Source organism: Neoarius graeffei, chromosome 8, assembly GCF_027579695.1.
Source record: "Neoarius graeffei isolate fNeoGra1 chromosome 8, fNeoGra1.pri, whole genome shotgun sequence".
Classification (NCBI taxonomy): domain Eukaryota; kingdom Metazoa; phylum Chordata; class Actinopteri; order Siluriformes; family Ariidae; genus Neoarius; species Neoarius graeffei.
The window spans coordinates 22,023,355-22,045,996 of NC_083576.1; the positions used below are offsets into that span (position 1 = coordinate 22,023,355).

The 22,642-nt window shown below is 41.1% G+C and overlaps 1 protein-coding gene across 1 annotated transcript in view; it reads right to left on the bottom strand.

Annotated features, from left to right (window-relative positions):
• The window catches only part of canx (calnexin), a 106,709-nt gene that overhangs the window by 74,352 nt on the left and 9,715 nt on the right, over positions 1–22,642 (bottom strand). Inside the window, exon 2 of the mRNA XM_060927423.1 lies at positions 9,412–9,627. Coding sequence (XP_060783406.1) covers positions 9,412–9,624 — 213 coding nt within the window. The 5' untranslated portion in view covers positions 9,625–9,627. The remainder of the gene's footprint in view (positions 1–9,411; positions 9,628–22,642) is intronic.

The following is a 22,642-nucleotide window of genomic DNA, read 5'->3' on the forward strand; positions in this document are numbered from 1 at the left end:
GAATAGTGGAGCCTTAAAGTAGAAAAGGTTGAGAACCCTTAACGTACTTGATCCATTTAAAAAAAAAAGGGCGCTTCAATTTAAGGCCACACCAATTTAATTAGTTGGTTCTCTGATTTTTTTTTTTTTCAGGAAAAATATGAAGCGAGCAGGCGAAATAAATTTAAAAAAAAAAAATAAAAAATAAAAAAAATGCTCTGATGGTAAAATTAGCGGTGGAAATAGACCAAACAATACAGGCAAACCAGTAAACAGAATTTCAACACACCTGTCAAAGATTTTACGCTTCTGTTTGCTGAATATCCTAACAATCACAGGCTTTGCAGGACTCCCCTCCACAGGCATGTTTCTTCCACAAGTCTTTATCGAAAGTGAAAGGGGCGATTTGATTAGTTTTCGACGTCACATGACCTTTTCTGTTGGTGGGAGTTTGATTTCGATTTTTTTTTCTTCATTTTGCATTTTCTTCAAGCGGTGATTCCGAGAACCAACTAATTGAATTGGTGTGGCCTAAAAAAAAAAAAAAAAAAAAACCCAGCCCCAAACAACCAAAAGCAGTACACACGATGCCACGCTGGGGCTGAACTCAGCCCCGTCACATAGTTGACCAGACGTCAAAACGATTAAAATCTGCATCAAGTTTAGCTGTATTTTCTTTAAACACACTCCTATCCATGACCCACAGAGGATAATCTTATCTGCTGGCTTTCAGTGGAGAAATAACACCGCCAGTTCAAACCACAGTTGCAGGTAGGATAAACCAAGTGATCCATTTTCACACTTATTTCCATTTTTTCCAACAACTAAGATGTCAGAGAGGTCTGCTGATTCCACCCCCCCCCACAGTAGGCCCCAGGAAGTTATGTACAGGTTTTAGATCTCTCCACATTACACAGGCCTGGAGATGGCTCTGGGACACGAATTTCTCAGCATTCAGAGAAACAGCCATATACACAGTTACAGGGTTTTTTTCTAGAAAGATTTAGTATGAGGGCGCTCACCACGGCGAGGGAGCGAAGTGGGGGGGGGATGGTGCCGTTGTCCCCCCCCCCACCGCCGTGCAAAGCCTTTGAAAAATGCTCCAATGGGACATTCTGAGGCTATCGGAGAGGGAAATTGTAACAAACTGTCTGTCAACATTGAAAAAGAAAGAAGTAATATTCTTCTGCCCCGGACAGTCTTTGGCTTTCTTCCGCTTCATGCCGCGGGATGACATCTTTAAATGCCCAAGTGTCCAAAAAAAAAAAAAAAAAAAACTCGCGAGCTACTTCTGTCAAAAGCTCCCGCGCCGGTGGGTAAAGGGTCATTCAGTCTTGAGAAATCTCACTCTACAAGTCAGCTGACCTTGTATGTAACCCATGTCAAATCTCGCGAGAGCAGCCGCGACAAGTAAACAACTAAACATGGCGCCTCAGTCTGGAAAACGCTAATTCGGATTGTTTTTGCACCGTCTGGCGGTGTATCTACTATGATTGGAATATTTTTGGAGCAATTATAACGTATTTGATGATCAGACACATTGTCACGTAGTGTTGCTAGGATGTTTTCACGGAGTCGGTAAGAGGGCACAGCGCCCCTGTTCCCCCGTTTAGACGAAAGCCTGCGGCTAGGTCCATAAATATTTGGACAGAGGCAACATTTTCCTAATTTTGGTTCTGTACATTACCACAATGAATTGTGAACAAAACAATTCAGATGCAGTTGAAAGTCTGAACTTCAGCTTTAATTCAGTGGGTTGAACAAAACGATTGCATAAAAATGTGAGGAACTAAAGCATTTTTTTTTTAAACACAATCCCTTCATTTCAGGGGCTCAAAAGTAATTGGACAAATTAAATAATATGTTCATTTCTGGTTGAAAACCCTTTGTTGGCAATGACTGCCTGAAGTCTTGAACTCATGGACATCACCAGACGCTGTTTTTCCTCCTTTTTAATGCTCTGCCAGGCCTTTACTGCAGCGGTTTTCAGTTGCTGTTTGTTTGTGGGCCTTTCTGTCTGAAGTTTAGTCTTTAACAAGTGAAATGCATGCTCAATTGGGTTGAGATCAGGTGACTGACTTGGCCATTCAAGAATATTCCACTTCTTTGCTTTAATAAACTCCTGGGTTGCTTTGACTTTATGTTTTGGGTCATTGTCCATCTGTATTATGAAATGCCGACCAATCAGTTTGGCTGCATTTGGCTGGATTTGAGCACACAGTATGTCTCTGAATACCTCAGAATTCATCCGGCTGCTTCTGTCCTGTGTCACATCATCAATAAACACTAGTGACCCAGTGCCACTGGCAGCCATGCATGCCCAAGCCATCACACTGCCTCTGCCCTGTTTCACAGATGATGTGGTATGCTTTGGATCATGAGCTGTACCACACCTTCGCCATACTTTTTTCTTTCCATCATTCTGGTAGAGGTTGATCTTGGTTTCATCTGTCCAAAGAATGTTCTTCCAGAACTGTGCTGGCTTTTTTAGCAAATTCCAATCTAGCCTTTTTATTCTTGAGGCTTATGAGTGGCTTGCACCGTGCAGTGAACCCTCTGTATTTACTTTCATGCAGTCTTCTCTTTATGGTAGATTTGGATATTGATACGCCTACCTCCTGGAGAGTGTTGTTCACTTGGTTGGCTGTTGTGAAGGGGTTTCTCTTCACCATGGAAATTATTCTGCGATCATCCACCACTGTTGTCTTCTGCGAGTGTCCAGGTCTTTTTGCATTGATGAGTTCACCAGTGCTTGCTTTCTTTTTTTTTTTAAAAGATATTTTTTTGGGCTTTTTGCACCTTTATTGGATAGGACAGTGTAGAGACAGGAAATGAGCGGGAGAGAGAGAGACGGGAAGGGATCGGGAAATGACCTCGGGCCGGAATCGAACCCGGGTCGCCCGCATTCATGGTATGGCGCCTTAACCACCTGAGCCACAACGCCCCCACCAGTGCTTTCTTTCTTTCTCAGGATGTACCAAACTGTACATTTTGCCACTCCTAATATTGTAGCAATTTCTCGGATGGGTTTTTCCTGTTTTCGCAGCTTAAGGATGGCTTGTTTCACCTGCATGGAGAGCTCCTTTGACCGCATGTTTTCTTCACAGCAAAATCTTCCAAATGCAAGCGCCACACCTCAAATCAACTCCAGGCCTTTTATCTGCTTAATTGAGAATGACATAACGAAGGAATTGCCCACACCTGCCCATGAAATAGCCTTTGAGTCAATTGTCCAATTACTTTTGGTCCCTTTAAAAACAGGGTGGCACAGGTTAAGGAGCTGAAACTCCTAAACCCTTCATCCAATTTTAATGTGGATACCCTCAAATGAAAGCTGAAAGTCTGGACTTTATGCCCATGTCCATTATATAATTATAACTTGAATATGTTTCAGTAAACAGGTTTTTAAAAAAAAAAAGTGTCCAAATGTATATGGACCTAACTGTAGGTGTTTTTGTAAGGGTTGGCCACAGCTTAAAGATATAAACGTACAAAATACCACAGTGATAACATACTTATTACAGCGCATCAATGGCTCACTGATCATCATGTGACATGCTTTTGTTCGTTTTTCATTCACTGAGAAAAGCAATCTTTTTAGACAGCAAGGATCGCATTGCTATGGTAACAGGACTTTATTAGTATCTCTGTCAGTACAGCGTATGCATTATCTTGAGTGAGATTTAAATGCCATAGACATGAAGTCTTGATTCATGGATTTTGTTGCCAGTAAAATAAAATAAAATCACATGGTTTCAGAAAATTACCGATTAGATTTTTAGAATTTGAAGCCTTTCACATGCAGGTAATAAGGGGGAAAGAGCTGAGAGGAAGAGGGAAACCGAGCTTAAATCATTGCAGTAAAATGTTCGTTTATGTCAAGATATAGCCAAACCCTACAAAAACAATTATATCCCTTGAAAACTTATTATGGAGCTGCTTTGAGCTGTTGGAATTAAAAGAAGAGCTTTTACAAGGTTTTTTTTTTTTTGGTGCACGTTCCTTGCAAAGCTGCCATGTTGTTCGGCTGTGAAGAACCAAACGCTGTCTGTTGAAAGTCAGGGCCTTCTCAATCAAATAATTTTTAAATGTAAAAATGGGCCTAAAGCAAACTTCAACTACACTTTTTAAAAAAAAAAAAAAATTAAGCAATATAACCTGCTGAAACTTGTGTGCTTGACCTTATCGGGGGTTTTGCTTACCTGAATGCTTGCTCTCACTTTCATGTTGCTAAGTGGTATCCAAGCACGTGACCTCTAGCTGCAAAGAGCCGTCCAGTCTTGCAAGATACCTTCAAACTGCCCCAGAACATTATTTTTCAACTGCATGATCTTACACTACGTTCAGACTGCAAACTGAAACGACCCATATCAGATTTGTTGTGAAATCCGATTTGTGTTAGGCCGTTCACATTACCAATTATATGAGACTTGTATGCGATCTCCAATATGAACGGAAAACGACCCAAAAGTGCCACGCATGCGCAAATTGACACGTAATAAGCACATCTACGTAATACGTAAACAAAAAAAAAACAAAAAAAAAAACGCACTCCAAGTTTGCAAGTAAAGCATGGAGATGAGGCGAGACCTGGCGATGTGGTTTTTGTGGCGGCGGCGGAACTCACACAATCTGATTAATGTGGGCAGTAGACTAATGAGACCGAAGGTGTCAAATTACTGGAAATTTCCAGAACACTCTTATAATCTTGTAATACAGGATGATTTAACATCCAGGTCCCTTCCAAATCCACCATTAGCTTGATCAATTCTATAAAAAAAGTCTATTTAAATTCTGAAAACTGTATAAATGTTGTTTTCCACCAAAGAGGCGGGATTAGCCAACACAGAATAGTGACGTTTGTCTCTTGTTGATGACGTGTAGGTCGCATGAATGAGACCTGTCCGGTCAGACTGCAGTCGCATGTGAAAATAACGGATATGCATCGGAATTAGGACCACATATCCAAGCAGCCTGGGTCGCATGTGAAAAAATCAGATCTGTGTCGTTCAGATTGTCAATAACAAATCGGATACAGGTCACATATGGGGAAAAATAATAAATCGGATATGGGTCATTTCAGGGTGCAGTCTGAACGTAGTCTTAGTATCCTTAATACTGCCTTTTACTTATAAATCTATGCAGCAGCTCACTCTCAAAAAAAATAAAATAAATAAATAACCTTTATAGAACAGTGAACCCTAACAAATGTAAGTTTTTGGGGATTCCCCCCTTCCGAAAAGTTACTGAGAAATAAACACTGTACTGCGATCTTAACCAACTGAATTTGTCCAATATGATGAGTCAGGCATCCATTAGCCAACTAGCTAAGGTTAGCCGTTACTGTAAATGCCATCGTAAAAGGTTGCTCGAAACGTTCCCAGAAGACACCATCGGTCAAAAGTCATGCCTTTGAGACACCTGTAGTATGGCAGCAACCTCAATTTCATTCTAGTTTCAGATTTATATTCATCTACATACTGATCTGCATGATATGATATTACAGAGTGGACAGGGAATACAGCATTTTTGCCCTCCCTTAAAACGAAACATTACTCTCGCTTGTTCAGCTGTTCGACAATTAAAAAAAGAAACAGAAGCTCCGTCAACCACGTTCTGAGTTGTTGCGTAGTTTGTCCACCAGAGGACACACTGCAAATTCACTGTTGGCAATGTACAAAACACCAGAAATCCCAACAAATCAGCTGACCCAAGCAGAGTCCAGCAGATGCTTGATGTATTTTTCATACATTTGACTCAAATTTATCAAAACTAACAATTTCCTGGATTTTGTTCAAAGTACAATTCATGACAAAACTGACTTTTCAAGCTGCATATATAATTATTTTGGTGAGGACTCAAATTACTACTACAAGTTAGTTAGGGGGCGGCACGGTGGTGTAGTGGTTAGCACTGTCGCCTCACAGCAAGAAGGTCCGGGTTCGAGCCCCGTGGCCAGCGAGGGCCTTTCTGTGCAGAGTTTGCATGTTCTCCCCGTGTCTGCGTGGGTTTCCTCCGGGTGCTCCGGTTTCCCCCACAGTCCAAAGACATGCAGGTTAGGTTAACTGGTGACTAAATTGACCATAGGTGTGAATGTGAATGGTTGTCTGTGTCTATGTGTCAGCCCTGTGATGACCTGGCGACTTGTCCAGGGTGTACCCCGCCTTTCGCCCGTAGTCAGCTGGGATAGGCTCCAGCTTGCCTGCGACCCTGCAGAAGGATAAAGCGGCTAGAGATAATGAGATGAGAATGAATGAGAAGTTAGTTAGGGAAGTTGTGTGGGTTATTTTTTTTTAATTATTTATCTATCTTTTGGGGGATAAAATCCTATACAACAGTTCAGATCTATGGGGTCATGTGCCTGACCCCAAAATCTCACTTTCTCCTGAAAACAAGATGTCTGAGCCTTCAGTAAATTTATTTTATTTATTTTTTTTTAAATGCAAGTGATTCAAGGGTCTGATAGAGCTATCAAACTAAAATTAACCACGACCCATGGCACATTATGACAATTTTTTTTTTTAGTAATTAAAAAGCAGACTGCCTTTCAGATTTTTCAAGTGTAGGTCATAAAAAGAATTTTCCCCAACACCCAATTATTTTTGTTTAGTGGACCAAAAGCTACTGAATTCAAAATCGCAGACTTCCAATTTTATTATTATTTTTTTATATGAATACAACAATTAATGAATTCAGGGCCACGTGGCCCCAAATTCTCCACCATTTTTTCCTGCTTCACCATGACCCAATTCGAGATACTACGTCATGCATCACATGGTGGGCTTTCCCCGTTTGCACAAGGCATTGTGGGATACAAATTTGAAACAGGAGAGGAAAATGGAGGACGTGAGCATGCGAATGAAACGTGAAAGACCGACTACAGTAACGGAAAGCGAGAAGAAAAGACGTTCCGTTGTGAAGGAAAGGAAACGAAGGACCAAACTAATAAATCAGCGGTCAGTGAGCACCTCGGTGTGATGAGCTGCTCGTTTAGTGACAGAATGATGCAACTGTCAGTGCACGGTCAAGGTAAACCTGCACGTGTGCGTACACGGACTTCCTCGGTCTGCTTGACTGCGCGAAGCGAGCAATTTCATGCACATTTGTGCGGGAATCCCCTCAAATTAAATAACTTCCAAATGGCCCGATATACAACCCCGATTCCAAAAAAGTTGGGACAAAGTACAAATTTTAAATAAAAACAATGTAATAATTTACAAAAATCTCAAACTGATATTGTACTCACAATAGAACATAGACAACATATCAAATGTCGAAAGTGAGACATTTTGAAATTTCATGCCAAAAATATTGGCTCATTTGAAATTTCATGACAGCAACACATCTCAAAAAAGTTGGGACAGGGGCAATAAGAGGCTGGAAAAGTTAAAGGTACAAAAAAGGAACAGCTGGAGGACCAAATTGCAACTCATTAGGTCATTTGGCAATAGGCCATTAACATGACTGGGTATAAAAAGAGCATCTTGGAGTGGCAGCGGCTCTCAGAAGTAAAGATGGGAAGAGGATCACCAATCCCCCTAATTCTGCGCCGACAAATAGTGGAGCAATATCAGAAAGGAGTTCGACAGTGTAAAATTGCAAAGAGTTTGAACATATCATCTACAGTGCATAATATCATCAAAAGATTCAGAGAATCTGGAAGAATCTCTGTGCGTAAGGGTCAAGGCCGGAAAACCATACTGGGTGCCCGTGATCTTCGGGCCCTTAGACGGCACTGCATCACATACAGGCATGCTTCTGTATTGGAAATCACAAAATGGGCTCAGGAATATTTCCAGAGAACATTATCTGTGAACACAATTCACCGTGCCATCCGCCGTTGCCAGCTAAAACTCTATAGTTCAAAGAAGAAGCCGTATCTAAACATGATCCAGAAGCGCAGACGTCTTCTCTGGGCCAAGGCTCATTTAAAATGGACTGTGGCAAAGTGGAAAACTGTTCTGTGGTCGGACGAATCAAAATTTGAAGTTCTTTATGGAAATCAGGGACGCCGTGTCATTCGGACTAAAGAGGAGAAGGACGACCCAAGTTGTTATCAGCGCTCAGTTCAGAAGCCTGCATCTCTGATGGTATGGGGTTGCATTAGTGCATGTGGCATGGGCAGCTTACACATCTGGAAAGACACCATCAATGCTGAAAGGTATATCCAGGTTCTAGAGCAACATATGCTCCCATCCAGACGACGTCTCTTTCAGGGAAGACCTTGCATTTTCCAACATGACAATGCCAAACCACAGACTGCATCAATTACAGCATCATGGCTGCGTAGAAGAAGGGTCCGGGTACTGAACTGGCCAGCCTGCAGTCCAGATCTTTCACCCATAGAAAACATTTGGCGCATCATAAAACGGAAGATACGACAAAAAAGACCTAAGATAGTTGAGCAACTAGAATCCTACATTAGACAAGAATGGGTTTACATTCCTATCCCTAAACTTGAGCAACTTGTCTCCTCAGTCCCCAGACGTTTACAGACTGTTGTAAAGAGAAAAGGGGATGTCTCAGTGGTAAACATGGCCTTGTCCCAACTTTTTTGAGATGTACTGTTGTCATGAAATTTAAAAAAAAATCACCTAATTTTTCTCTTTAAATGATACATTTTCTCAGTTTAAACATTTGATATGTCATCTATGTTCTATTCTGAATAAGATATGGAATTTTGAAACTTCCACATCATTGCATTCCGTTTTTATTTACAATTTGTACTTTGTCCCAACTTTTTTGGAATCGGGGTTGTAAGACATTACAGAAACATGCATCACAATGACCAAATTTCACCGATTTTATGAAATCGGAAGGCCATCTAGCTTTAATAAATAATTTTACAAGAAAACAAGAAAAAGGGGGGGAAAACGTCGAGTGGATGGAGAGATGTGTGCAGCCTGGGTTGTCTGTTCCGCAAAGAGAACTGGAGGTATAGTGTGTTTAAAAAAAAAAAAGTCACACTTTAACCATAGCTGCACATGGTCAAGTTACAAAAGCAGTTCAAATTCTCCATTTTCTGATCCTGTAGCTACAAGGATACAACGAAGGCAAACAACCACCTCATCACCAGAGTAATCTTTATTTACTGCTAATAATACGTAAACCACATAGAATAATCACAGATTCAGGTTCCCTGAACAATTAAACAGCAAACCTACAAGCTCACGTCTTGCCCAAGTCCACTCATTTTGGGCTTGTGTATATTTATTTCAGTTTCAGCTCCAACACCCGAGTTAGGTAATCCCCTTGTGATTACACGCCTCAGGTGCTCTGGGACAGGAACTGAACCCAAACAAGGTGTCTAAGAACTCTAGTGGAAACCTCTGATGTGTGCTATTTAAGGATTTAAAAGGTGCAGTGGACAGAAATAAATCTCCATTAGCTGCTGCTGAGGCGTGGCGTTAATAAAGGAGTTGCTGGACTTACTTTAGGTGCTGCCGCAGTGGTCGTCGGCTTCTCTTCGTCCTCAAGGTCAACCTCTCCCTCGCCGTCCAGCAGCTCTTCATCTCCTCCCAGGTCAACCAGATCGTCTTCTACGTTCACGTCCTCGTCTTCATCCTCTTCCTGAGCCCGCGCATGTAGTATCACGCACACGCTCAGTGCTAGCAGCAGCACGCACAGCCGCACCTTCAGCTCCATAGTCTAGAGATATGGGAGGGGGAAGGAAGGATGAGACATTAAAATGGGAATTTAAGCCCATGCTGGTATTCTAACTTTAAAAAAGGTGAAGTAATACTGGTAAGGCATATCAAGTGAAAATGTCCAAACTGCTTGAAACTGCTCATTGAATTCAGAACTGAACAGAATTGAAGTGTTTATCCGTTCTTGAGATATTACAAATCAAAGACTGAAAAAAGGCTTAATTTTTCGAAAGCTGCCGTAATGAGATCAAATCGTTTTTCTGAATAATTTTATTTTTCCAAGATATTTACATGGAAATTGGCAGGCACAGATGGGTGTATATTGAATACAAAGTTTGAAAAAAATTAGCAAAAAATTATGCAAGTTTATATTTACTTAGTATCAATTATGCTAATTAGGTAAAAACATTAAAATCAATAAACTCATTAAAAAACTAATAAAATTATATTTTTAATACCCTCTTTGTGCTCTGTAGGCCTTTGTATTTCTCAGTACAGCCTACTAGTGTTTATATGAAGGAATATAAATGATTATTCTGCTTAATATTCACAGCTTTCAAGGCGAACCTTGGAAAAAAAAAAAAAAAAAAACCCTGTCTGATCCACAGCCAATAAACAATTCTGTTTAACTGAACTGAAGTTGAAACTCACGTTTCTGACTTCCGGGTTTTTTTTTTTAAATATCATCCCGACCACTAAGATCTCAATATTTTATCACATGATCAACTGCAGTTAAATTCTAAAATAGTTTTTTTTTTTTAACAGGAATCAGTTTGATTTGAAAAAAAAAAAGTAGGTAAAGCTATGAAAACTCACTTCAAAGTCTCCTGTGAATATCAAAACTAGCTGACGGAAAATTTTGCTGAATACTTTATCAGAAACCGTGAGAGCTCGAGAACATCCCTATAAAAGTTCTCCGATTGATATTCACAAGTAATCCAGTCAGAAACTGATTAGAAGAGAGAGAGAGAGAGAGAGAGAGAGAGAGAGAGAGAGAGCCAGCCTGAGGCCATCCTTAAAAACAAACAAACAAAAAAAATCCGTTTCCTGTCCACCGGGTGAGCAAAAAAATTCAGTCGGGAGGGAGGGACTTTTTTTTTTTAATAAGAAATCGCAGTGCTGTGTTTGCTTTTTCTTTCAGTACTTTTTTATTACAAAAGCAGACACATTTAATAAAATATGACAGTTTAATCAACTGAAACTTGTACAAAAACTTTAAGTTAGCATTTTAAATGCTGACTGCAACATTTGCAAAACTTTTACAAAAGGTACTTAAAATGTCCGACACACGGACTTTTTGTAGTTCTAAATCGACCGTTAGGCCTAGTTGGGATGAAATTACACTATTAAAATGATCACTGAATGATTTGTTTTATTTTGTTGTTCGCTAGAATACCATTTTGCGATTGCTCAAGTGTGAAAATGTTTGAAAACTCCGGATCTCCTTCCTTCACGGTGGCTGCCATTTTTTTGTGCTGCACGGCGCATGCGCACAGCTGATTCAATTCTATATTCTGCGCGGAACGCAGGGCTTTCCACAAGCGCCGGCCATACAGCCGACTACACAATTAAGTCCAGCCGGCTACTTTAATGACTATTATTTTTGTAGCCTACAGGCTCTAAATATTAATTTTCGATTTTAATAAAATTAAATGTTTATCTAACGGACTGACAATAATGTCAAACTGAACCGCACTCATTTAAGTTGTGATTCGCACTGTTTGTACCGATAACCACAAATTCCCCGCCGACTTCGTTGATCAAGGGAGAGTAAGTGGAGTAAGCGGAGGCAGTAGTGTGTCGGAGGGAACAGAAGCAGAGATGACGCTTATTTTGTCTCCAGTAAACCAGTCTTCTCTCGTTCAATTACGTGCTGGCATCAAAAGACACCGTTGGTTGTAAATGAAACCAAACTGAGTCGTTGGAGTGTATTTTCATACACAAATGGAGAAATGTTCGCCGAGTGTTTGTGTAGCCACCACTGCAGACCGTTGTCGTTAATTCATAGCATGCTCAGTTGCGTGAATGTGTCATGCACCGAAAATAAGAGATTTACAAGCCAGGAACGCCTCATGATGCAATACGCAAGAAAAGAAGACTTACTGCCATTTTACTTTGTATTTGAGTAAAGTGAATAAATAAATGGTCTGTGGAAAATACATTTAATCCTGGGAGCTGCGTGCACAGGAGTTTATTTTGTGTTTACTCCCCCCCCCCCGGCTGGCTACTTATTTGTCATGGCTGGTTAGTATGAGCCTTAGTGGAAAGCCCTGGGAATGCGTAAATGTCAAGTTCGATTTTAGATTTATGAACCCAAAAAAATGTCGAAAAACCTGGGGGCGTCGTGGCTCAGGTGGATAAGGCGCCACACCATAAATCCGGGGACCCGGGTTCGATTCCGACCCGAGGTCATTACCCGATCCCTCCCCGTCTCTCTCTCTTGCTCATTTCCTGTCTCTACACTGTCCTATCCAATAAAGGTGAAAAAAAAAAAAAAGTCCAAAAAAATGGCGTAAAAAAAAAAAAATTCTCAACTGCACAAACAGCACTCACCCGGCCGGTGGACCGGAAACAGAACTATTTTTTAATAATGGCCTGAACACTTTCCCGTGACTCAAAAAGCGTCGGCAGTTTCCCCAAGTCACGTGAGCAAAGTTTTTACTCTGTTGTACCAAATTCAACCTGCCATTACTCCCAAAGTACTGAACAGATCTTAGAGATAAAGGTCTTTGAAAAGCAGAGATGAGCATTTTAATGATAGAAAATATTCAAGAGTTAAGCAATGACCGATTTTCACAGCGTCTGACCTGCCTACTTCTGGTTCAAGTATTAACTTGGATGTACAGTGGGGCAAAAAAGTATTTAGTCAGTCACCAATTGTGCAAGTTCTCCCACTTAAAAAGATGAGAGGCGCCTGTAATTTTCATCATAGGTATACCTCAACTATGAGACAAAATGAGAAAAAAAAAATCCAGAAAAATAATTGTCTGATTTTTAAAGAATTTATTTGCAAATTATGGTGGAAAATAAGTATTTGGTCAATAACGAAAAGTTCATCTCAATACTTTGTTATATACCCTTTGTTGGCAATGACAGAAGTCAAACATTTTCTGTAAGTCTTCACAAGGTTTTCACACACTGTTGCTGGTATTTTGGCCCATTCCTCCATGCAGATCTCCTCTAGAGCAGTGATGTTTTGGGGCTGTCGCTGGGCAACACGGACTTTCAACTCCCTCCAAAGATTTTCTGTGGGGTTGAGATCTGGAGACCGGCTAGGCCACTCCAGGACCTTGAAATGCTTCTTACGAAGCCACTCCTTCGTTGCTCGGGCGGTGTGTTTCGGATCATTGTCATGCTGAAAGACCCAGCCACGTTTCATCTTCAATGCCCTTGCTGATGGAAGGAGGTTTTCACTCAAAAAAACCCTTCACAATACATGGCTCCATTCATTCTTTCCTTTACACGGATCAGTCGTCCTGGTCCCTTTGCAGAAAAACAGCCCCAAAGCATGATGTTTCCACCCCCATGCTTCACAGTAGGTATGGTGTTCTTTGGATGCAACTCAGCATTCTTTCTCCTCCAAACACGACAAGTTGAGTTTTTACCAAAAAGTTCTATTTTGGTTTCATCTGACCATATGACATTCTCCCAATCCTCTTCTGGATCATCCAAATGCTCTCTAGCAAACTTCAGACGGGCCTGGACATGTACTGGCTTAAGCAAGGGGACACGTCTGGCACTGCAGGATTTGAGTCCCTGGCGGCGTATAGTGTGTTACTGATGGTAGCCTTTGTTACTTTGGTCCCAGCGCTCTGCAGGTCATTCACTAGGTCCCCCGTGTGGTTCTGGGATTTTTGCTCACCGTTCTTGTGATCATTTTGACCCCACGGGGTGAGATCTTGCGTGGAGCCCCAGATCGAGGGAGATTATCAGTGGTCTTGTATGTCTTCCATTTTCTAATGATTGCTCCCACAGTTGATTTCTTCACACCAAGCTGCTTACCTATTGCAGATTCAGTCTTCCCAGCCTGGTGCAGGTCTACAATTTTGTTTCTGGTGTCCTTTGACAGCTCTTTGGTCTTGGCCATAGTGGAGTTTGGAGTGTGACTGTTTGAGGTTGTGGACAGGTGTCTTTTATACTGATAACGAGTTCAAACAGGTGCCATTAATACAGGTAACGAGTGGAGGACAGAGGAGCCTCTTAAAGAAGTAGTTACAGGTCTGTGAGAGCCAGAAATCTTGCTTGTTTGTAGGTGACCAAATACTTATTTTACCGAGGAATTTACCAATTAATTCATTAAAAATCCTACAATGTGATTTCCTGGATTCTTTCCCCCCATTCTGTCTCTCATAGTTGAGGTGTACCTATGATGAAAATTACAGGCCTCTCTCATCTTTTTAAGTGGGAGAACTTGCACAATTGGTGACTGACTAAATACTTTTTTGCCCCACTGTATATGGTTTGCATCAAGCTGCATTGCAACCCCATCACTGATTAGTTTCCTAGAACAGCACGCCATCATGTTTTAGCCTACTTATACAACAATAACCCGCTTGCGACTACAATGTTTTATCTATAAAGATAACGCTGTATGTTTTATCCATTTATAGTTACATATTAAAAACACGTTCATTCCAGTCACTTCCAGTGTGGTGAATTAGCCGTTACTATAGAAACGATAAACTTATTAATAGAAACCTGGGATTTGCCTTGCCGCAGGTACAACCGTCAGAGCTGCTGCCGCCATTTATTTAAAAAAAAAAAAAAAAAAACCACAACTTCAATTAAGTAGAAGTGAGAATTCAGCTGCACCCTGGTATAACAATTTAACACACTTTGTGACATTAAATACGACTCATTTATTTAAAAAACACCCCACCATGACATGCCCCAGGTGGAACGAGTCATGTTACAGAAAACATTTCATTTCATTACCAAAACAGCCTGAGGCGTTCATGAAAACGAGACTAAGCCTTTTTACGTCAGACGAGTCTGATTTTCATAACATAAAAGCTCCCATCATGTTTAATATGATCCAAATCTCACGAACATTAGATACACAGCCATTGTCTAATGTCAAATGGTATCATACGGCTGTTGAGCACACAGTGGACGCTATCGCGGCCTCGTTGCCAGGTGGCTATCGCTATGGTGACAGGAGTGAGGCAGGGAGTTGTGCAGCATCAGCCCTTTCCCTTAAGGAGATTTAACCCAAGGAGATTACGCCTCTGAAGCGCCGCACCAACACACATCAACTAATTGCATTCACATATTACAAATACAAAACATTTATAAATAAATACTTGAGCTGGAAGTTTTCCTCTTTCTAAATGTGTGACCCAAGATAAATCTCCTGTAGCGCTGCTTAAACCAGAGAGGAATTAATCATGTGCCCTAAATCAGAAATTAATTTTCCTTCCAACCCAGAAAGAACGAAGGAACCCTGATCAACATTTCAGCCATATCTCTAGGTCATGTGACTCCTGCTGACCTTGCAGGGTTGAGGAACTCACAGGGCTACCGAGGATTCCTAGCAGGACATGTCCATGAACAAACACAAAGCTGCTCATCTACCTTGAGCGCACGCGCGCACCCCACCCGGCGCTTCTCTAATGAGCTTAAGGGTGATTTCACAGATGCACTAACCCGCTTGAATGGTACCCCTGGTGTGTTTTGGTCTTTAGGGCTGTTTGTTTGTTCAGGTGAGAACGCAGCAAATCACTTGGGTGTAAACTGAAACAGCAGAGCGCGTCGAGCTCTCCGTTTGGCTCCACTCTAGCACTGGTTGATTGGGTGAGAAAAAGTGATTCAACCCTGTACGAATCCATCTGCAAGAAGTCAACCAAACATGGGCTGTATTTTGGGTTACAGTATTTTTGGAGATGTCAGCTGGTAACCTGACTCTCAGACAAAATGAGCCGAAAGACACAGCTGCAGAAATGTCATGTGCTCTGCATTAAAAAAAATAAATAAATAAAAATCCACAAGAGGACAGAGTCATCTATATCCCCTGCCCGATGTACCAAGTTTCAAGATATTATGTGTCACATTTTTCAAGTTCTGCTGCAGGAAACCAACCCTTTACACTGACTTCAGCAGCCCATGGCATAAACCCACCGGACCTTTGGTCCAGGTGAGCTTAAAAAAAAAAAAAAAAAAATTTAATAATAATAATAATAATAATAATAAGGGCTGGGCGATATGAGAAAATTATATCACAATATATTTTTTCAAAATTTTCGATAACGATATATATCACGATATAAATCAAATCACCATTTTTGTATTTTCTTTAATTTTCTGCTCAAAATATGAACATTACAAATTAGTAGTTCCTTCCTAATTAACAAAAATAGCTTAACAAGCCTTCAAGTTTCACAGAACCAAAACAAACTGGATGCACATTCTTTTGTTCTTTTTGTTCAAATGAATAAACTGAAACTGAAAAATAAAAACTATATACCATTGTTAATCATTTGTGCAAATTCTAGCAGCTTTCAAATAAACATAAAAAGACATATTGACGTGTAAACCTTATACTGCAAGGAGAAAAAAAAAAAAGTGCAATCCTGTACGTCAGTGTGTTTAAGGTTTTGTGTAACACTTTGTTGTATGTCCGATATTAAATATCCAAAATACCTCCACACAGCCGAAGATCTCTGGCCCTTCTTTTCAACGATGTCCTCCAGGGCAGTGCTCTGACTTTCCTGTTCAGAACTCCGGTCAGTCGGCTTCTCGCTCATTTTTATAATCGCTTTGTTTCACGCTTTGTTGGAGAAATGCCGCGCTCCTGCAAACTTCACCACAGCCATGCTGTGCGTTGCTGCTACACGTGTGTGTTTGTGTGCACACGCAACCTAACTTGACGTGGCTCTCTTCCAACTGATTGGTTACGTGCGGTACTGTTTAGTTATGATTGGCTATTCGCGTGTCTGTCAAAACTTCGGATGAAGTAATTTTATTGAAGGCGTAGGCTTATCGTACGTGTCTAATTTCTAATTGTAGAGATTTTATATCGTGAATAACATCGTAATCATAAAATCGCCCAGCCCTAATAATAATAATAATCTCACATTTCTTAGTATCAAAACACACATACCAACTTTCAAGACCGTACCACTCAGTTTTCAAGTTCTGCTCCGGAAACAAAACCCACCCCAAGACTAACCTGAGAGACTGAGGCCCTGTCCACATGGCAACGGATTCAGGTGAATCTGATAAAATTGTTTATCGTTTCGGCCTGGCGTCCACACGGCACCGGCGTTTTGGGTGCCCCAAAACGAAATCTTTTGAGAATGGGTTCCAGAGTGGAAAGATCTGGCAACGGCACCGTTGCGAAGTCGTCTGGATGAGTAGAACGGATTTGTTTACAATGACGTCACAACCACATGTGCTTCACGCCAGGTAGAAGTGTAACGAACTCGATGCGAGTTGTCAACAAATCCTATAACTTGGTTCATGAAACGCGCTTACAAAATATTTTCACTGTGAATATTTATTGTGTAATGGTGCAAAGTGAGAGAGAGAGAGAGAGAGAGAGAGAGAGAGAGAGAGAATATAGCTCTTAGGGCAGAGTCAATCCCGCCAGCAAAAATAGGGGAGAAAAAAAAAAAAAAAAAGGAGCGATCTCACCTCTTCAGATGTTGGTTTAAGTCCCACAATACATTCCTCAAAAAGGGTGTAGAAGAACAAATTAATCCATCAACGTGTAGCATTCAATTTATTCCGGACCATTAAAGACGCCGCCTTCTGCGTAGAATCATACGTCATCCTCGCCGCCATATTGGATGGGTCAAAGCGGAGAATAAAGATACCTCATTCATGTGCTGCGTTTAACTGTATCAACAGGTTTGCCGTCCAAACGAGATCACATGGGATTACCTTTCACAGGTGAGACTGGAAAAATACTTTTCATTGTATTTGGTCATTATAATGTAATTTTACGAACAGATTTTTCTGACTTTGTGGCTAATATGAAGTCTCGCATATAATAGTTTATGCGCATGCGTCCTTACTACTTCTCCGAAGGGACCGTCTTACAGCGCCCCTAGAGGTGTGGCATGTGTATTGCATCGTTTTCAGCAAGCGTTGCCATATGTACCTGATATTTTACTGATCCGTTGCCCATGTGGACGCGATATTTTTTTTAACAACATCTCGTTGCCACTGTCGTGTGGATGTAGCCCAAGTCTGAAATCGTTTCCATGGAAACATGAAAAAAATTTAAATTTTTTAGTCTGAAAAGGCCCATCTACAATCACTTTATTAACACGTATACCAAGTTTCAAATCCAGATCATGAAGTGTTTTGGATACATGCTCTGGAAACGAACACTGCTCTTAGAAACAGTCAATTTTTTTTTTTTTTAATACATGTTAAAAAAAAATAAAAAATTTTACCCCAAAAATCCAAAATAGCAAAAGGCACCAGTTCACATGTTGCTTGATATGTATACTAAGTTTCATGAAGATATCTTCAGTAGTTTTAAAAAGATATGGCCCAGAAACGAAAACGTGACCGGACGGACAGAACCAGTTTCTACATCCCCTGCCAAACTTTGTTTGGGCGGGGAATAAAATATTTTATGTAAATTTTTTTTTAAAAACCCACACAGTTATTCCACGAAATTGAGTCGTACATGAGCTGACAGCCGATGAGGCGCGTAGCACCAAGTTGACTATAAGCCATGTACGAGGAGATTGAGTGGAATGAACGTTTTATTCTATCAATATTCACTGGATTTTGAGAATTGACTTTTTCCCCCCTTTTGCAAATTCAAGAAATAAAGTTTTGTTTTCAAGTTTTTATTTCCTCCTCGGTTGGTTCAACAACACACTCGGCTATTTTTTCTCTATTCATGGTATATGGGCTGATGGCCTAGAAGTAGAGAAGCCAATCAGAGCATGTGATTGCTCATATCCAGTGAATGTGGACAGAACAACAATTATCCAATAACTTATTGATCATTATTTGGTAAACTGCATGTTCTACATGTGCTCAGGTGATTTTGGTACATTTCCATTTAAGCATAACAATATATCAAGTTACAAATTTGACTACTCGCATAGATGAAATAAATTAATAATGACAGTCATCAGGCTGTGTAATTTTCATTTTTGCTGGCTGTAATCGTGTTGCTTTGACAGCAACGAGCATAATAATGTACAACAGCAGGCATGCACGTGACTTCACCCAAGGTGGAAGTAACACAGCTCTAAGGCCACAAAAACAAATCTAACCAAAATAAATAAGATTGTAAATCAGCTCTCTCTTTACAGACTGCAGAAAGCTAAAGAAGCGAGAAGCAAATGCAGGTAATACAAACGTTTATTAAGAAAAAAAAAAAAGTTAAATAGGTCTTTTCATTGTTAATAAAAGGAATATTTTACTTAAAAGTGACAGGTCGATATGCTAGTTCAGGAATCATTTAATCCACTCCCCTTTCTAAATTGTTTGAGCTGTTACCCATCCCCATAGCTGATATGCATCAAATACATTTTATTTCCTAATGTGGGGCGTCCTAACCACGTTAGTCGGTTTACGAACCGCTTGCTCGGCAGCCAGTTTGGAAAAGTCACGCGAGGGTCATGACCGCGGAGCCACAGCAAACATGGCAGATCGCCCAGATCGAACAAAGACTCCTAAAATCAAAAATAAATAAAAATAAATAAAAAATAAATAAATAAAAAAAAATAAATAAAAATAAATAAATAAAAATATAAAAATTAAAAAAAAAAAAAAGGGATTTTAAGGAAGTATCCAACATTGTCAGAGGCAAAACGCTCCAAGAAAAAAAAAAGGGGGGGGGGGGCGGCGGCACACAAGCCGAGTAAATATTGCTGGCTCTCGAGCACTCACTTCTGTGTCGGAGACCGTCGGTTCTGCCATGTTTGTTGCGACCTCGCTCATTATAATAATGGAGGATAAACTTTGGCCATTTCTGTACCCAAGTGTAAACATTAGCGCGCAGTGTTTTTCCAGCTCGTTCTCCTTCACAGGCATGAGGCAGAAGGCAGTACAGCATGCGATTCAAGTACCTAGGGGTTATTCTAGTTCCACAGGGTACTATGGTTAAGAAAATTAATTTTTTTTAACAAAAGGAATATTTAAGTTGATAAAGAAAAATGTTTTTTTTTTTTTATTTGGGGGGGATAATTTCTTGATGTCATATTTTTTCAAAACACATCCTGGGAAAATGTGAGACACCAATATCGTGAATGGAATCAAATGGCGAATTATTCCATGCCTAGTCTCCATGCGATGGTTTGTTTAGCTTTTCCCTGCCATCGTATTTCTGACCAATGAGTTAATGATTAACGTTATTATAACCTTTTCAATCCCACATGCCCTTCAGCCAACTTTTTTTGCATTTTGTTTCATTTAATTTTGGTGTAAAACCAAACCGCAAACAAATCAAGAGTATCAAGTTTACTCGGATTTGGACCAATTGGTGTGAAGGCACCATTTTATTAAAAAAAAAAAAAACCCACCCCTCCCCCACCTTATCCAAGTCAACGGTTTAAATTCACATGATTAGCGGTGCATTACTTTTTTGTGTGTGTGTGCTTCAAAACAGCACAAATGGTTTATTTTTACCTTCACATTATCAGGAAGTCGGGTGGCAGAGAATCATTTATGAACAAGTTCCAACTTTACCATTAGGTTTAGGTAGAATATAAGAGCGAGTTAGTAGATTAGGAAACTCAAACCTTACGTTTAAGTTTCAGAAAATCATTAGACAAATAACTGCAGTTTGTTAGCCATTTTGTAACCTGGGAAAGGGATGTGTAGCTTACAGTGTTGTAGTCGAGTCACTAAACCTTGAGTCAGAGTTCAGTTTCATGTCCCCAGTGTTCAAGTCCGAGTCAAGTCATTAAAGAAAATTTCAAGTCGGGTCCACTATTGATCCGAGTTGAGGCCGAGAACAAGACTCCAACCGCACCATTTGACGGTGGCTGCTGTTGCCTTTATACGAAAGCGTTTCTGCTACTCTGTTGGACTAACGTTACTGTTTGACTGCCCCATTTTAGTTAATAGGCTACAGATAAAAAGCTTCTTCACCGCTCAGCAAGCCCCGCCCACTATCAACAGGGCAAAACAGATTAAGGTGGGGTTTACATTCGACCGTATCAGCGGATCATCAGATTAACGTTTTTAAAACGATTAGTGTGCACACAGCAACACCAATACACGATTTGCGTGCACACAGCAACACCAATACACGGGTACGCTCGGCTCCACAGGCATCCTGCGCTCCAAATCACTCCGCCCTGAACAGCGAGTGCCTTCTGGAGGGTGCGCACTCCGGCCCTGCGCAGCTCACGAGCAATGATTCGGGACTGAGCCGCTGTGTGTGAGATCTCAGTGCATATCGGGTATGCGCGTCACTTACCACTTGCAAGTGGAAGGATGGCAAGCCTAAAGACAATCATAACTACACAATGGGCAGTATTTGCATCAGTATTTGCAGTATTTTCATACTTTTATACTCTTTAATGAAATGTGATACAAGGCGGAAGTCCGCACCGTTTTTCAGCAGTCGCGTCACATGACCAACGCCAGCGAATCAGGAAGGTGGATGTCACAGTGACGTTGTCCAATGACGACGCCAGCTAGAGCTCAGCACAGTGTATCCACGTATTCTCAATGTTTACACAGCACCGGACCAGACACGATCTAGATTGAATACGTGGACCCTGGCGGATTCCCGTTTCCCGGCATTTCCATGCGGTTTAATGTAAACGGACAGTGCATCCGCGAAGAAAACGAGACAGATACGGTCTAATGTAAACTTGGCCTAACACTAGCTAGTTCATTGGTCAGCAAGCCCCGCTACCAACAGAGCAATGAACACAGCATGTCACTTCCTTCTCTGGGTGGAGTCTTAATATTATAATTATTACGCCAGATTATTATGGCATGTTACCAAAAAAAAATAAAAATCCGAGTCATCAGTGCTCAAGTCCAAGTCAAGTCACAAGTCCTTAAAATTAGGGCATGAGTCGGACTTGAGTCCTACAAGCCTGGTAACTTATAAAACTAATACCTACCTAACGTTAACTACTGTTCGAAAAGCCATCGCAAATTACAAACTAGAGCATAATCGCAAAAGACTTTCAACCAACAGGTAACAGGTTCTGTTCTTGTTTGCACGTGAAATTTTGAACCATTTCAACCAAAAATAAACTGCTTTGGAACTTGAAAACTTTGTTCCCAGCTGGATGCAAAACATAGCTGGTCTTCCCAGCATGAACTGTGATGACATCAGTGGGGATGTCATTAGTTTGTAGAGTTGTGTGCAGTATTGGCCCTTTTCCACTACCCTTTTTCAGCTCACTTCAGCCCGACACGGCTCACGTTTCGACTACCTCAGAACAGCACAACTCAGCTCGCTTCAGCCCTGCTTAGCACCCAAAACTCGCACGGTTTTGGAGTGGGGCTGAAGCGAGCCAAACCGAGCCTAGTGAGGCTAGGGGCGTGAGCAGACACTCCCCTGTGCACTGATTGGTGAGGAGGAGTGTCCTCACACGCCCACACACGCCCCGCGAGCATGCTGGGATCTGTAAACACCGTAAACCCGGAAGAAGAAGAATTACGAGAATTTCTGAAGCCTTATGCGCCTCGCCTCATCTATACGCTCTTGCCAGTATCTGTTGGCGTTGTCGGTGACAACAAGCCACAGCACCAAGACCAGCAACACTAACGACTCCATGTCCTCCATGTTTATTGTTTACTATCCGGGTCGTGAGACTACCGCTTAAAAGGTCACTGAGGTCACTGTTTGCGCCGCTTAACGACATCACGTGACGTCCACCCACTTTCGCTAACTCCACCCAATGTGTCCACCCACTTCCAGCCAGCACGGTTCAGCGCGGTTGTAGTCGAAATGCAACTCCAACAGCCCCGCTCAGCTCGACTCGGCCCAACTCAGCACGGCACAGCCCTACTCAGCCGCGTTTATAGTGGAAAAGCGGCATAAGAGAGAATGCAACAGAAGAGGATACATCTTCAAGGAA